Source organism: Carcharhinus amblyrhynchos, chromosome 12 (assembly GCF_965287045.1).
Source record: "Carcharhinus amblyrhynchos chromosome 12, sCarAmb.v2.hapA, whole genome shotgun sequence".
Lineage (NCBI taxonomy): Eukaryota > Metazoa > Chordata > Chondrichthyes > Carcharhiniformes > Carcharhinidae > Carcharhinus > Carcharhinus amblyrhynchos.
Genome location: NC_137335.1, coordinates 13,263,904 through 13,280,865, shown reverse-complemented (window position 1 = coordinate 13,280,865; position 16,962 = coordinate 13,263,904). Strand labels below are relative to the sequence as shown.

The 16,962-nt window shown below is 42.4% G+C and overlaps 1 protein-coding gene across 1 annotated transcript in view; it reads left to right on the top strand.

The window, feature by feature from the left end:
• cfap61 (cilia and flagella associated protein 61) overlaps positions 1–16,962 on the top strand; it is a 174,834-nt gene that overhangs the window by 32,562 nt on the left and 125,310 nt on the right. Inside the window, exons 7-10 of the mRNA XM_080199899.1 lie at positions 5,057–5,189; positions 7,986–8,121; positions 10,904–10,953; positions 14,936–15,081. Coding sequence (XP_080056025.1) covers positions 5,057–5,189; positions 7,986–8,121; positions 10,904–10,953; positions 14,936–15,081 — 465 coding nt within the window. The remainder of the gene's footprint in view (positions 1–5,056; positions 5,190–7,985; positions 8,122–10,903; positions 10,954–14,935; positions 15,082–16,962) is intronic.

Sequence of the window (16,962 nt, the reverse complement as noted above, 5' to 3'; positions counted from 1 at the left end):
TGGCTAAGATACAACTTTTTTGCTGGATATCAAATCTCCTGCCAGAGTGCAAATTAATGTTGTAATGGGGATGTGGTCATTTCCAAGAGGCTTTGCCAATGGTGGGAGCTCCCTAGGGCTCAGTTCTAAGCTTGGTCAGGCTTTTTATTTCATGAAAAACAATAGACTGGGCCTTGCCCACAGTTTGGCTATCCTCTATGGGTTCAGCAATAGCATTAGAAAAAAATCTAAAAATGCTTAGGTAGTTTGGACAAATGGACACAGGAATGATTCATTCTGATAAACTCCAGAAAATACAGCACATATTCCCTAAAAGAAAGAGACATACGAGACAAGTGATGATTGGATTTCAGTCATATCCAATAAAATGCATGAAATTCCTGGCATAAGTTTCCAGAGGAATATGGTTCTGAAATAGCATGTCATTGATATCATTGCTAGGACATCAGCCAGGCTGGGCTGATGCTGTGTCATTTCTGGAGAAACACAAAGAAAGGTCAGCCATGAACTGTTCACCAGTTGCATGTGCCCAGTCCTGGAGTACCCCAGCAGGATACTCCATCAATCAGTCTCACATGACAAGCAACCCAGAATTGAGCATAAAGACAGCATTTTGTTTTTCATGCTCTATCTGCTCAACATCTGTGGATTTCTAACAATGAAAAAAAACGTCTGTGATACCTGCACAGGTAACTGCACAAGAAGGACTAATAATCATTGTTACTAATGACAGAAGAAGGGTAGAACGCATACCAGTACATTTGCAACATGGAGACCTACAGTAGATGGCAGACTTTGATAACATTCAAAAACTATGTGGACTATGGCATAAGGGTCAACCGGATGGCACTAAAATCCAAACAATACCGGTTATCACAGGTTACAGAATATCCAAATGTGATTAAGGAATATATACAATGGGCTATCCTTAGTCAACTCCCAATGTTGCTAGCTAAAGCAAAAATAAGCATTGCAAACAAGTATGCAAAGAAGAAAGAAACCACAGGTATGGTAAAAGAACTTTTCAGTCTAGGTTAAGCCTATATGGTTCATCTTGACTAATTTGATCTTCTAACTTATATCATTTTACACATTAATTTTAAAATTGTCTCATTACTGTGATATTGAACCATCATTGTGTGATAATATAATTAGTTTACAGAGTTTGGCATTGTAGCAGAACAGTTATACCCAAAGACAACACTGCAGTAGCTTTTTATGAGAAGTGTCCCCGAACCAACCATCTTCGCTGTTTCTTCAGTAATCTTCCTTTCATCATAAAGTCAGGAGTGGGGTTGTTCGCTGGCAGCTTTTGAATGTTCAGCTCCAGTCACAAGAGTTTCACTATTGAAGTAATGCATGCCAGCACATAGCAAGATTTGAAAAATAGTTAGACTAAATAAGTGGTGGTTGCCGTCATGTTTCTCAAATGAGAGAATATTTATCTTATCCATTTAACCTTCAAAGACCCATCATCGTCTCACCTACAGTGAATATTCTGGGTGTTCCCACTGACTGGAAGCTCACTTGGACTAGTCATATCAACACTGTGGTGCAAAAGCAGGTCAAGGACCGAATGCTCAATGACAAGTGCCTCATCTTCCAATTCCTCAGAGATGCTCCACAATTTGCAAGAGTGTGAATACTTGCCATTGGGCTGAGAGTGTGCAGCTGCAACTAAGACGGGGTAATTTGCTTAACTGGTGCTGCTGACACTGGACTTAAAATCCAGTCTCTCTCCCATCAGCATTGTGCTCTGCAGATTGTACAAGCTATAGGCTGCACTGAGCAACTCACCAATATTACTTTGACAGCACCTCACTCCGATGATCTCTACTAATAATGACAAGAGCAATAACATCCTGGGAAGACCTGCCTCTGCAAGTTGCACACCTTCCTGGATGAGGTATATTTCTGTTCCTTCATTTTTAGCCAACCAAAATTCTAGAATTCCCTACCTGACACCATTATGGGAACAGCATCAGAAGAAAGTGCCCTGTCACCCTCCTCTCGTGACAACTAGAGATGTGACATTGCCGGTAACATCAAAGTCCAAAACTAAATGAAAATAAACTTTTAACAGCTAATTCCTGATCTTGGTGGCTAGAGTAGGGGTTAACCTGCCTTCATGTTTCACAATTCAGTGAATGTGTTAATGAAACAGGAAAAGCTAGCTGATTATTTAACAACAAGTGGTATTCCACAAAATCTCATGTGAGATTACTGAGCTACTGTTTGATCATGCAACTTGGTTGTGATTTATATATTAATTGCCACCCGGGGTAAGTGCCAGGAGAACTCCCTTACATTATACTGCACTGAAACAAAGTAGAAGGAGAGAGGACACTGAATTGAGTTGTGACAAATCTGAAAATGAATTTATGAGAGGATGGCCATTCCTGATTGCATCATGTATTAAAAACCAAACATTATTATATTCCTATTGGATATTTAAAGATATCGAGCAGGATTTTCCCTGCAGGGGTTTGGGAGTCTGACGTCAGAGTCCAATGAAGATCAGGAGGGGAATTTTATGAGATTTTTCTGAAGTGTTGGGTGAGTGTTAAACTGAGAGAGTTGCAGATCCATCTTTTTGGCGCATTTTCAGGCCCAATCGTATGCACTCTGGGCAGAATTTTACCACCATTTTATGCCCATTTTGCAGCGGGAAAATGCAGTAAAATCAGGCGTAAAGTGGCTAGTGCAAATGGTGCCGGTTTTCGCAACTGGCGGGATGTTACGTCACCCAGATTTCCGGCGCGGTCAGCCTCTCACTAGAAGTGGCCAAAGAAGAAACAGCAGGTGGTTTTTCAGGGAAAGAGAGCAATAAGGAACCTTTCTACAACTTCTTTAACTTTACAATAAAAAATGCCCTTTGCAATCAGGCGATTGGTGCTGAGGGTGAGCTCCTCCAACAACAGGCCTGTAGCTGCAGCTGAAGTCAGAGTGGCAGGAAGAAGCCTCCTGGCAACTGGGCTGTGCCAAGAGCCCATAGGCCAACGGAAAAATTTCCAATCAGCCTCCCACAATAGGCCATTATAGAGCCTTGATTTCTTGCAGGTCCACCATCACTCCAGGGAAATGGCCTGGGAGAGGGATGATGCTAGTAAACTGGCACAATGATCAGCAGTGCAAAATTCCAAGCCCAGTCACCTCTCTGCTCAACCCCGTCAGGGCTGAAAATTCCAGCTCATTGTAGTAGCAGCATGAAATACGATTAAATATTATCAATTAAGTCTTTTTAGTCATTTTTCTTTATAAATATCCTAGACTCTGCACTTTTCCCCTATCTGTCAAGATAAACAGATAATTTATTCAGGGAGTGTTTGCCAACTATTTATTATCAAATGTGTGAATTGTGCAAAATTTAAAAAAAAACTTACTGCCTTTTAGGTTCCAAGAATTGCAACTTTTTATATGAGGATCCTACTGGTGTAGACTGTGGTCCAATCAAAGTATGATGCAATGCATTTATAAAGGAAACTACAAGTAAAAGTCACTGAAATATAGTTACAGCTTTTTAATAAGAAGTATTTCCTACTTGAAACACAAACATTTAGGCCTGGAATTTCTTTAATCTGCCCCGGGGGGTTGATGTAGGACTTCCACCTGCCATGATTCTATCTGTATTTCCTCGGTCAGGGATTTTATGAATTCATGATGGGAACGATGCCTGTAAATGGGGCCCCACCAAAGCCACTGAAAAAAAATTTCTGGTAATGTCACATTGAAAAAGAAAAGCCCAGAAGATGACAAAGAGACCCACTCTTCCTAGTGGCTCCATCCTAAAAATGGTATCAGTGAACTACCTAATAGATACCTATTAGAGGTCCTATTACTCTTGCCCTCAGGACCCTAAGGATTACTGCCACCTTACCCGTCAGCCACTAAGGGTGATGGAAGCTGCAGAGGATAGTAAGGAAATAAGGCAATGACCAACTGTCTCAACCTGACAGGGAGGGAAATATAGATTGGTACAGAGATGGTAATAGGCTGCACTGCTCCATTTTTCCCTCTTGCTTTCTTGTCATCCTGCCCAATTTGGAGCAGCATACTATCAGGTTGTTTGATTTGATTTGATTTATTATTGTCATACGTATTGGGATACAGTGAAAGGTATTGTCTTCTGCACGCTATGTAGACAAAACATACTATTCATAGAGTACACAGGGTAGAAAGAAAGGAGAGGGTGCAGAATATAGTGTTGCAGTCAGAGACAGGGTGTTAGAGAAAGATCAGCTTAATTAATGGTAGGTCAATTCAAAAGTCTGATGGCAGCAGGGAAGATGCTGTTCTTGAATTAGTTGGGATTCTCAGAGTTTTGTATCTTCTTCCCAATGGAAGAAGATGAAAGAGAGTATGTCTGGGATGCGTGGGGTCCTTGATTATGCTAGCTGCTTTTCTGAGTCAGCGGGAAGTATAGACAGAGTCAATGGCTGGGAGGCTTGGTTTGCACGATGGACTGGGCTACTCCACAACCCGTTGCAGTTTCTTGCAGTCTTGGACAGAGCCGGAGCCATACCAAGCTATGATACATCCAGTAAGGGTGCTTTCTGTGGTGCATCTGTAAAAATTGACTAGCGTCTTGGCAGACATGCCAAACTTCCTTAGCCTCCTGAGAAAGTAGAGGCATTGATGGATTTCCTTAACTATTGCGTTGGCACGGAGGGACCAGGACAGGTTATTGATGATCTGGACACCTAGAAACTTGAAGCTCTCGACCTTTTCCATTTCATCACTATTGATGTTGTCAGGGGCACGTCCTCCACTACATTTCCTGAAATCGATGACCATCTCTTCATTTTACTGACATTGAAGGAGAGATTAATGTCATCGCACCATTTTACCGGATCCTCTATCTGTTTCCTCTTTTTTTGTACTCTGCAAAGAATCGTAATGTGCATAACTTATGGTTTACATAATAACAGTATGTGTCATTTAAACAGTATGTGTTATTTAAACAGTATGTATCATTTAAACAGTATGATGCAAACTCTGGAAAAAAAATGATAATGATGATTGAGTCATTTCTGAATTGAAATCCTTGACTCACCAGGATAGAGGATCATGATGATGTCACCCCTATCTTCAATGAACAGACTGACACGCTGAGATATATTTATGGTGAATACTACCTGGCAGAACTAATAGAAGCTCAAGATGAAACAACCCATGCTGCTGTCTGTGAGGTCTGTGTTTCGCTTTGCCTTTTTATCATGCTAATAAATACAATTTCAGATTTGTTTAAAGAGCATTGTGGATGTGTTGCATGGCAACACGCTTGTACTATGAAACGGATGCAAATACTGATGGGGGTGTAGAAAAAAATAAATGCCGTGGTTCAAAGAGGTAAAACTAAGAATTTTAAAGCTACTAAAGTTGGTAAGAGACTGTGACAAATAAACTGTTCAATAACGATACTGCTCAAAAATAAATGAAGAACACTATACATTAATGACATCTATATCTCAAAGGGTGAGTTTTAAAGTTGCTGTGGTTAAAGGGGCGAATTTTCCCATCCCCGCCGGCTATGGAATCGGAGCGGGCAAGGGACAGATGTGGAAAGGTTTGTTAATCTCGGGCGGGATTTTCCGGTTTCAGGATGAGCTCAACTGGAAAATCCTGTTTCACTTTCCAGAATTGATTCTTAAATTGGCAGACAATTTGAAAGATTTGATTTGGACCCCAAGTTAGGAAATCAGTTGAAACTGGTCAAATGTAGTTTGTTTATGATTTCTAAAGATGCAGGAATCTCTGGCTCGAAATATACCAATGCATAAAGAGCATTGAATAGTATGTTCTATTTTGAGGTTTTACAATAAGTGTGTCTTTTTAGACATGCCTTCTGCTAAATGCTTCATGAGGTGTGATATTGAGCTAAACAAACCAGTGTGTGTGCTAAGTTCACTGGTCATGGCTGAGTATAACATTTGTGATGCTACAGTTGACATTAAACTTCTCCTGTTAAATGCAAAAAATCAGTCACACCTCCTTGCCTTGCTTACCATCCCACTGAAAGTCTGAGGGCAGGGATTTTGTGTGCAACCCGCCGCATGATTCCCTGCAGGGCAAAGCCTGCCTGCCATTGGGTGGCAGGATCATCTGGTCCTGCTGTTGTCGACAGGCCTTACCGTTGAACATGCCCCTCACCTCCAAGAAATCTGCGATAGGGGTGCACCATTGGCGGGACCAGAAGATCCCACCGGTATGAGCGGCTGGAAACTTCCAGACTGAGGATGTCGAGTGAGAACGAACTTAAGCATGTCTGATAGCCTGACAAAATTCAGAATTTAGACTGCCTGTTGAGGGATGACAATGTAAAGTTTATTTATTAGTCACAAGTAGGCTGACATTCACATTGCAATGAAGTTACTGTGAAAATCCCCTAGTCACCACACTCTGGCACCTGTTCAGGTACACTGAGGGAGAATTTAGCATAGCCAATGCACCTAACCAGCACGTCTTTCGGACTGTGGGATGAAACCAGAGCACCCGGAGGAAACCCACACAGACATGGGGAGAATGTGCAGACTCCACACAGACAGTTACCAAGGCCAGGAATCGAACCCGAGTCCCTGGCATTGTGAGGCAGCAGTGCTAACCACTGTGCCATCGTGTCACGCAAAAGAGGATGGCATGAACCTGGGCAGCTGCAATTCAGTTACATGGATCAGATCCACTAAGAAGCATGTAGATGAGCATTTCAAAGAGGTCTATGGGCAAGTAGTGGAAAATAAGATTAGAATAGTTGGGTACTTGATAGCCAGCACAGACACAATGGACAAAGGGCCGCTTTCTGTGCTGTAAAACTCTCTGTGACTCTACAGAAATGTGACATATTTGAAATTTAAGATCTGTGTCATTACAGTAGTCTTTTTCTCTCCTTGTCCTCACACTTCCACAACCACAAGTACTATGCATGTTCGGCACCTGCCTTTTATTGAATCAAAAAGCAAATCCTGGCTCTTGCTGTACATGTTACAAAAGGCCTTGTACACATTGCATGCAACTATAGATTTCTCTTTATATCAGGGAAATGTACACTGGACCAGAAAATACAATATTTGCTTTGTATAACGTGTTGCATTCCCACTGGCCAATGTACACATGTTGAAATGAGGGCTGCATTCATGACTGCCTATTTAAAGGTCCAAATGAATTTAAAAGTGGCCTGCAGAAATGGAGTGGGCTCACTACTAAAATTGTCATGGTTGCATCTACATAATACCTGTAAAAATGAGTGGATTTGTTACAACGACCACAAAGGCCACAGGGCTCATCAGTAGATACACCCATGGGCTTAATAGAGTACGAGCTGCCTTACTGAATGGGCAGAGAGTCATCCAATGGGAAGCTGTAGGCTTGGATTTTAAGCCTGTAACTTTACCCGGACTGGTGTTGTAAGTCCTGTGATTTTATTTGATTTGATTTATTATTGTCACATGTATCAACATACAGTGAAAAGTATTGTTTCTTGCGTGCTATACAAACAAAGCATACCATTCATAGAGAAGGAAAGGAGAGGGTGCACAATGTAGTGTTACAGTCATAGCTAGGGTGTAAAGAAAGATCAACTTAATGTGAGGTAGGTCCATTGCTAGGGGACCATCAGAGCCACAGGCTACATGATTCAGCAGAGAAATCCACTCCAATTCATCTACCTGTCTCGATCATGGCTATTTGATTATGTGCAGGCCTCCACGTAGACATGCTCTCATGGTCTCTGACCTGCATCAGCAGCACTTGCCTTTGCCAATGAGACAGGCAATGTTCCAGAGTTGCTGACCCTCTAATTGGAGCCAATTAGGAGACCGGCTCCCAAAATGGTGTGATACTGGCCTTGTTACTGGCAAATGTGTGCTCAGGGATCACATTTGGAACTGACATCGAGATCAAAATCATGCGGAATTTCTGCACCAAGTTTCTTTGTTCAGAATAGCAAAAGAAGTTGTAATGATACCGTGTTACTTTCATGTATTGTGCAGGTAAATAATACTGCAGTGGGCTTCATAAGTGTGTGCAGTGAAGTGAATGTCGACCTACTGAATGAGTGCTTTGATTTGCGTCCGTTTCATGGACTTCGTAAAACTCCTGATGCCAACACTGCAGTACAGCACCCAGGTACAAGTTGTGTTCTTCTCTCTGAGCAAAAACATAAACCAATACCATGTAATTATAAAAATGAATATTGCTGGGAATACTTAGCAGATAAGTAAGGGCAGAAGAGAGGTTTGTTGGGGGTTAAGTGGTGGAGGAGGCTAGGGAAGGGAAAGGGCAATTAAACAATGGAAGAATGAGAGTGCAATGCAAAAAGAGGTGGTAATTGGATAAGAAATAAAAGCTGTGTCTAGAGGAGGTGTAAATGTGAAGACCAGGATCGCTTCAAGCATTAAAAGCAAAAATGGAAGCAGAGATTATTGGCAGAAATCTCCAGCCATTCCTGCTGGCGTGACCTTCTGGTTTCGCTGGAATCTACTCCTGCCGAATGGAAGTTATTGCAGATTTCTGCGAGACTGGAGAATCCTGCTGGCAGTGGTGAGCCTCCTCCATGGGGAGCTAAAGAATTCTGTCCTATCCTCTGAAATTTATTGAACTCAGAGTTACATCCGGAGGGCTGTAAAATGCCTAGTTGAAAGATGAGATGCTGTTCTTCGAGCCTGGGTTGAACTTCATTGGGACAGTATGGGAGGCCAAGAACATAAAGATCCAAGTGAGAGGGAAACAGAAAATTAGAATGACCGGTGACCAAAAGCTCAGGGTATCGGCTGCAGATTGAACAGACATGTTCTTCACAGTGATAACCCAATATGTGTTCGGCCTCTCCAACGTCGTGCAGACTATATTGTGGGAAGCGAATACAGTATATAAAACTGAATGAGGAAGTCAGCGTATTTAAAGGCAACATTGTTCGATATATGAGAACACATTGATCTGGGCAGAGGATGGTTGTAGTGGTTGGGGATAAGTTGGGCCTTTGTTCAAGAAAAGGAAATGGAGAGTCCTCAGACCACCCTGGTGGAGGATATAGGAGTAGAGGGATTGGGTGACTATGGTGATTAAGGCCTAGGAACTGGAATTGGCAGAGGACATTGGAAGGATTGCATATGTATGTGGGGAGGGACTGGACAAGAAGAGAAAAAACAGGGTCAAGATAGGAAGAAGCAAGTTCTATGGGCAATAATAGACTGAAATGATAGGTCTATCAGTGCAGTCTTGTTTGTGGATCTTGAGAAGGAGATAGAAGTGGACTGTGCAGGCTGAGAAGAGCATGAAGTCGATGGCCTTTTTCTGCAGTGCAGATGAAGCCAGTATGGAAAAGGGTGGCCTGATCTTTAACGGTAAGGTCACAGTATGGCTTCTTGTTCTATTGGTTAATATACATCAGACTCTCTGAATTGGAATCACTTTGATAAACAATAACAGTGCTGTCCTTGTCACCAGGTTTAATTCAAGACTATGTAGATTAGTGTGAGTAAGGGATATAGAGAGCTTGAGACAGCTGATATCAAGTTGGCAGTGCCCAATGAAGAGATCAGGAGAGGGTACAAAGACAAGGGATGGGTCCAGGTGGAAAAGGAGTTCTGAAGACAGGAGAAAGAGGGAAGATTCTTGGACAAAAAAATCATCATGGAGGTGAAGGTGACAGAAGAAGAATTTTGCATTGGATCACACTCTAAACCAGTTCTGATTAAAGAGAGGGACAGCTGTGGTCCTGCCGAGTTTAGACAAGGCACAACGGTAACACTTGTAACTTCAGACGAGACACTGTGTTAAAGCTTGTGAGTCCTATATGTGGAAGATGGGCAGTACAGTGGCACAGTGGTTAGCGCTGCTGCCCTACAGCGTCAGGGACCCATGTTCAAGCCCCCTTAGAGCTATGTGGAGTTTTCCTTGTGCCTGTGTGGGTTTCCTCCGGATACTCCGGTTTCCTCCCACAGCCCAAAGGTGTGAAGGTTAGGTGGATTGGCCATGCTAAATTGCCCCTTAGTGTCCAAAAATAGGTGGGTTAGATGGATTAGTTATATGTGCAGCATTACAGAATATGGTGGGGGGTGGGGGGGTGGGTGGGGGGAGGTAGGGCAAGCCTGGGTAAGATGCTCTGTCAGAGGATCGGTGCATTGAACCTAATTGCCTCCTTCTGCAATGTAGGGGTTTTATGGATTCTAAGATCTTGCTATATACCAAAACATCTTGCATTTATACCACATCTGAAAGGCAGTCTAATGTCCCAAGATGTTTCACAGGAGCGCAACTAGACAAATATTGACAGGGATCCAATTAATGAGTCTAGAAAAAAAAATGACCAATAGCTTGGTCAAAGAGATAGGTTTTATCAAGCATCTTAAAGGGAGAGAGCAATAGGGAGCAAAGGAAATGTCTGAAATGTCAGCCTCTGGTAGCCAATATGCCAGAGAACTGAGAAACTTTACTTGTTGGCAGCTTTACTTACCATCCACATCTGTCAATCTTTTTGGTAAAACAATTAAACTAAATCAAATCAACTGAGGACAAATAAACATTCTGTTAATCTTTTTGGCAAAATATTTAAAGGGATAAATCAGTAAATATTCTATTAATCATTTAGGTAAAACAATTAAAGTAAATTAAATTAATTGAGGGACAAATCAAAAGGGGCAGTCCCCAAGAAGAAGGGAAACACCCAAACAAAAGAGTAGGTAGAAATGAAACTTAAAACATCAAACTAAAATGTGATTAAATGGGTGGATAATGCACCCCAGTTCCTGCATGGAGTAAAGGCCAAAATGGGGTGGAAACTGAAATCCTAAATTTTTAAATCAGATTTAAGATCTGATTTAAAATAGAATGTTTAGTTGGAATCAAACAAAAATGTAATACTGTTCTGACTCAGCGTTAACTGAGAAATTTTTGTTTCTCTGGACAGAATTGAAAAGTACTTCACCTTCAGATCTGAAAAATGACACAGGTGAAACGGTATGTCACTCTCAATAAGGAACTACAATCTTCAAAAAAATCTTCTTCAAATTAATTTGAATAGAGCTTTGGAAAAGGATATTGGTTGATGTGCATAATGGGCATCCCAGCCACTACTGCTGATCTGATGTTAATGTTAAGATAAATTCTGTGTTTCTTAAAACTGTTTTGGCTGGCAATTATCTGTCCCATTTATTCTCTAAAGTGTTTACACACTTTCTCCGCACGTCTTTTCTGTAAAAACTTCACACTGCAATTCTTTCTCCCCAGGGAGCAAACATTTTGGATTTCTTCATTGTGTTATGTATTCACAGAATCAAAGAATAAAATCATAGAATCCCTACAGTGCTGAAGGAGGCCATTCAGCCCATCAAGACTACACAGCCAATAATCCCAACCAGGCCCTATCCCTTAACCCCATGTATTTACCCTGCTAATTCCCCCAACACTAAGGGGCAATTTAGCGTGTCCAATTAACCTAACCCACACATCTTTGTGGGAGGAAACTGGAACACCTGCAGGAAATCCATGTAGACATAGGGAGAATGTTCACATTCCACACAAACAGTCACCCGAGGTTGGAATTGAATATGGGTCCTTGGTGCTGTGAAGTACCAATGCTAACCATAGTGCCACTGTGCTGTCCCTTTGAATTCTGTAATTCATATATGTTAGGGGGTGGGGGGGTGGGGGATGATTCTCTCATCCTGCTGAGCTGCTTTCTAGTGCAGTGGGCCAGGAGACTCGAGCAGAGGTTGTTTTGTGAGCTCCCCGCTGGGTACCACACACTAATGTTAGTGGGGTCTTTAGGGAGGGGGCAGTCGGAGGGGTTGGGGAGCCCTGCTGCCACTCTGCATTTGGGCTGTGTGACAGAGGAAGGGAGGCCAGCGATCAGGGATGGGCAACTGGTTGGGGAGGTGGCAGGGGGCAGTGGCAAGTTGGGGGGGGGGGCTGCAGTGGAAGGGTGTCGGGAAAGTGGGGAGCACATGGTTGGGACACCTGGTGGGGGTGGGATCCGGAGATCGGGGCTATGGGATGGAGGAATGGGTGGAGAGAGATTGAGACAGGCCAGTGGTTGGGGGGGATGGGAGGTGGAGGGGGGTCGAGGCTGGTCAGGATACATCCAGAAGGGTCAGAGATCAGGCCATGGGAAGGGCCGCACGGCCGGTGAAGCGGGGATCGCAGGGCTGGCCAGCAATCAAGCTGGCCAGTGATCAGGAGACCAGCAGTGCAGGCTACTGCGTGTGCATTGATCTCAGCACTGACAGAGCAGCGCATGTGCAGTGGCCTGCTCTGCGCTATGCTGCTGGCCTCACCAGCAGAAGTAGGATCCGCCCACTGATTTTCAGTGGGAGTGACATTAGTGCACTGTACAGTGCACAGAGTGCGGGAGATCCATTTTGAAAAAAAAGTGTGATTACCTCAGTTTTTATGTGAACTCAACACTTAGAATTCTTTTGGGAGAATCGCCCCCATGATTTTTACTGATGTGTACATTAGTTGCAGCATTCTCAACAGCTTCTGAGCTCAAATGAAATGCTTCCTTATTTCGCACTGCCAGGATAATCTTTTCTCAATCACAGTCTTTGCCAGTAGAAATAAAAGACTATCAAGGTAGAGTTTCCTGATGTCATTGACGAAGAAGTAGGGAAGTTCTATGAAAATTTCAAATGCAAGTGGCAGTCACATTGTTTCAGCATCTACAAAATTGATCAATTGAAAGTTGAATAAAGGACATAATAATAAGTTAAAAATTATAACAGACTTTCATTGTCTTGTTCAAATATCTCATTGGAATTCAATGATTAGATCTTCAATTCCTGTAAGTATTAAGTCATGAAAAGTTCAAATGTTAAAACCGCTTTCACTTTTTTTAACTTTTTAGTCTTATTTATTTTCCATGTATCACATTATTGAAATATATACTCAGCAGTCAAGTTAGACAATTTCTGTGCTTCCCCTAAGGTTTGCGTATAGTGCAATCACCTATAAAAATAACACCTATGTTAATGCACCTGAGTTAGTAATATCTGGGCAGTAAACTCATCTCATTAGATTTGGGTAGGAAGCCAGACATTCAGAGGTCTTTATTTTAAACCTGTGTCAATTGCCACAGTAACTGCAGTGGCATAATGGGCCCTATTTTACCATTTTGATTCTAAGTGCTAGGTGGACCTGAAACTGGGAGTGTTCTGTTCTGAGGTGCCCCAAAACGCACTCTGCCTGAAAAAATATCAGCGATCCTGAATCGCGCTGCACAAGCCTGTGGGTGGGGCTTAACATGTCCGGAACCCTGCAGCTCCGATCGGGGCCTCCAACTGCACATGCGCAGAAAAAAAATGACAGAATGCTGCTCCCCTGGCATATCCCTCCAGGCTGGATAATACGCCTCCCTGGCCCCCACTGACGTTGCCCCACCCGCTCCAACATTACTGACTCCCTTATTCCCCCCACCCTTTCTGCCATCCAGACCAATCGTGGTCTTCCTCCCCACCGATCTCAGTACAGTGGCAGTGGACCCCCCTTCCCCCTCACTGATCACAGGCAGAATAGCAGCAGAATCCCCCTCCCCTTCACTGTTTTCAAGCAGAGTTGGCAGCGGACCCACCTCCCCCACCCCCCCATTGATCTCAAGCAGAGGGCCATTGGATGCTGGGCACTTACCTCTTCACTGACCATCACTGATGGGGTGCCCGAATTAGACTTATATGGAACATGTCTATTTTGCGCTGATTCCAGATGGGTGAACGCAGTGCGGTGGTAAAAGGGGAAATGCTGGTAAAGTTGGGTGTGCAGCCCATTAAGTCAATTTAAATGCATGCAGATGCATTTAAATGGTTGACGTGCCGTTTCAAGTGCGGTCCCGATCGCGGCCATTTTCAGGCCATGGTAAAGTGGGAACCAGCGCGGAGGCGGGCGCGGATCGCGCTACTCGCCTTGCGCCAGACTTTACCAAGTTTTTACACCAAAAAATGGGCACAATGTGATGGTAAAATCAGGTCCAACGTTTATGGCTGAAGAAATGTACAATCAAAAAAATTTCTAAACTGAAAAATAATTTTCTGGAAACTTTGCAATTTTGTAACACAGTTATGCTGTCTAAATCAAATCAAAAGGGACTGTTATACTCATGTCTCGTTCAGTGTGAACATACCTTCTATGCACATCTATTTTACTTGAACATTAACACTATTAAGTACTTGGGGGATAGCATTGAAAATAACTGAACTGGATCAGCCATTGAGCCATAATAATTACTGTGGCTACAACAGCAGGTCAGAATTCTGTGGAGAATAACTCGATTCCCAACTCCCCAAAGATGTTCACTATCGACAAGGAGTGTGATGAAATATTTTCCATTTGCCTGGATGAGTGCGGATCCAACAACACCAAATAAGCTTAACACAATTCAGGGTAAAGCAGCCCATTTGATTGACATCCCATTCACAAACATGCACTCTCTCCATCACCAATGAACAGTGGCAGCAGTGTGTACCATCTACAAGATTTACTACAGCAATTCACCAAAGCTCCTTCAGTTGCACATTCCAAAACTGTGATTTCTGCCACCTGGAAGGAAAAAGGAGCAGAAGTAAGGGAACTGCACCATCTGCAAGTTCCCCTTCAAGTTACTTGGAACTATATTGCTGTTTCTTCACTGTCACTGAGACAAATCCTGGAACTCACTTCCTATCAGTACTATAGGGAGGCACATGCATGACATGACTGCAGCGGTTCAAGCACTGCTCGCCAGCACCTTCTCAAGGCCAGTTAGGGATAAACAATAAATATTGGCCTAACCAGTGACACCCACATCCTTTAAAATAATAAAGGATGTTTATTGTTCTTCACATTTTCAGCAGGTATAGATGCCTTTTAGGATCGAGAAATACCCATTAATGACTGAATAATAATGTAATATGTGACTGATCTCAAATGTAACTAAATGTAATTTGTCATCCCTTTCCTCTTCCTGTCGCAGAGAGATGTGTCATACAATGTTGAAAATGCCAAATTGCTGGATAGTGAAGACCAAACAACTAAAGAAGTGATCACTTCAAAAGACAGTGACGCCTCAAATTATTTTTGTATACAGTTGTTCTGCATTGATAAGAAATACGAATCAAGGCAAGTACCAGGGCAATGCTAATTGTTTATGTATGGTGGGTAATGAAGATTGCAGTTGAAACTTTTACCAATTGCCTGTGGCTTTAACATAGAAAAACATGAAAAAGGAGTTCCAAAATATAAAATTAAGTGGTTGAAGACTGCTAGAAAGGGTGGAACAGAGGACAGGGAGACAGGTGAGCAGAATCTGGGAAGAGATATAAAGCTGGAGAAGATACCAAAATTACAGTGATATGAAGCCATTATGGGATTCTTAAGAGAAAATTACATTTTTTAATTTTATCATTTGAACAAGGAAGGTATTGAAGAAATCTAGAACATCACCAAATTGGTTATTTACCCCCATGTTCTCTGCTGATTTTAGTAACTTCAGTTCAAGTAAATGTTCACTATCTACAAGTCACAAGACTGTCCACTAGCCTGGATGCTATGTGCTGCTTTTACTGTCTGCATGTATCAGGAGGGGACATATTATGAGGAATGTACAATGATATTTAAAGAAAAAGTTAAAAGTTTATTTATTAGTCACAAGCAGGCTTACATTGACACTGCAATGAAGATACTGTGAAAATCCCCTAGTCGCCACACTCCGGCGCTTGTTCAGGTACACTGAGGGAGAATTTTTTTTAGCATGGTCAATCCACCTAACCTGCACATCTTTGGACTGTGGGAGGAAGCTGGGGCACTCGGAGGAAACCCACGCAGATACAGGGAGAACGTGCAAGCTCCACACAGACAGTGACCTAAGCCGGGAATCGAACCCGGTCTCTGGCACTGTGAGGCAGCAGTGCTAACCAGAAAGCCAACACCTCTTAAAGAGACAGTTCAATGCGACCATAAGTCCATTTACCACAGACTCGTAGCCTGTTCCACAGGTCTATGATTCTTTACAAAAAGAACCATCTCCTGATAGCTAACATAGCTCTCCCTTTGCATAGCTTGTGGTTGTGACTCCTGGCTTTCTCTAACCTACTTAGTTAAAACCAACTGTCTAAAAAAATGCAACCTGTCTCTTTTGCATTGTTCGCCATCTGCACTGCTGGGGAATCTGCCATGAGGAGTTGCCATCAGTGGTCCCGCCAGTGGGAAAAGCCAGAAAATTCAGATTTATTTTTCTCTAAAGTGTAGAGGTCTAGCTCTTTGGGCCTATCTTGATAGTGAAGATGTTTTAAACTGGGAATTGAACTTGTGGCCTGCCTGCACATCCTTTTCACAGCCTCAACATCACACAACAGATGCAGAGACCAAAACCAGACACAAATCTGAGACCTAACCAAGGACTTGTACAAGATTAGCAAGAGTAAACTAAAAATTCATGACTTAAATGAATCATGACATTTTAAAATGAAATAAAGTGCCAATTTTAAAGAATTTGCAGGCAGAAAAGTTAAGGGGGACCAATGTAATGAACATGGGAATCTTCAGAAATTTGTTAAAAGGCTAGCCAGAAGGCAGGGAGAAATATTGTAAAGAACATTGTTGTGGAGGTTAAACATAATGGCAATAAATTATTCCCTTGTTGTAGCTGTCCATTAAATACATGAAAACCTTAAAGTATACTTATGGACTGAAGATAAATTTAATAGACTTAATGATTACTTCCTTGATGTATTTATAAGAAAAAATACTAGTTGCAGGCCCTTCATTTTCAAAGACAATCCATGCAAATTTAATGACTTGACATCAGTAAGATGAAGGTCCTGTACATGCTCAAAACAAATCCGCCAGGATGAATAGTGTTTTACTCAGGTTACTAAGAGAAGCGGATGACCAGTTTGTGAAGTGCTGACTATCATCACGAGGGGGTTTATGAATGTTGCAGATGTCGTAATGGACTCACAACGAGCTAATGCAGTACTTAAAGTATGGTGTAGGCTGATT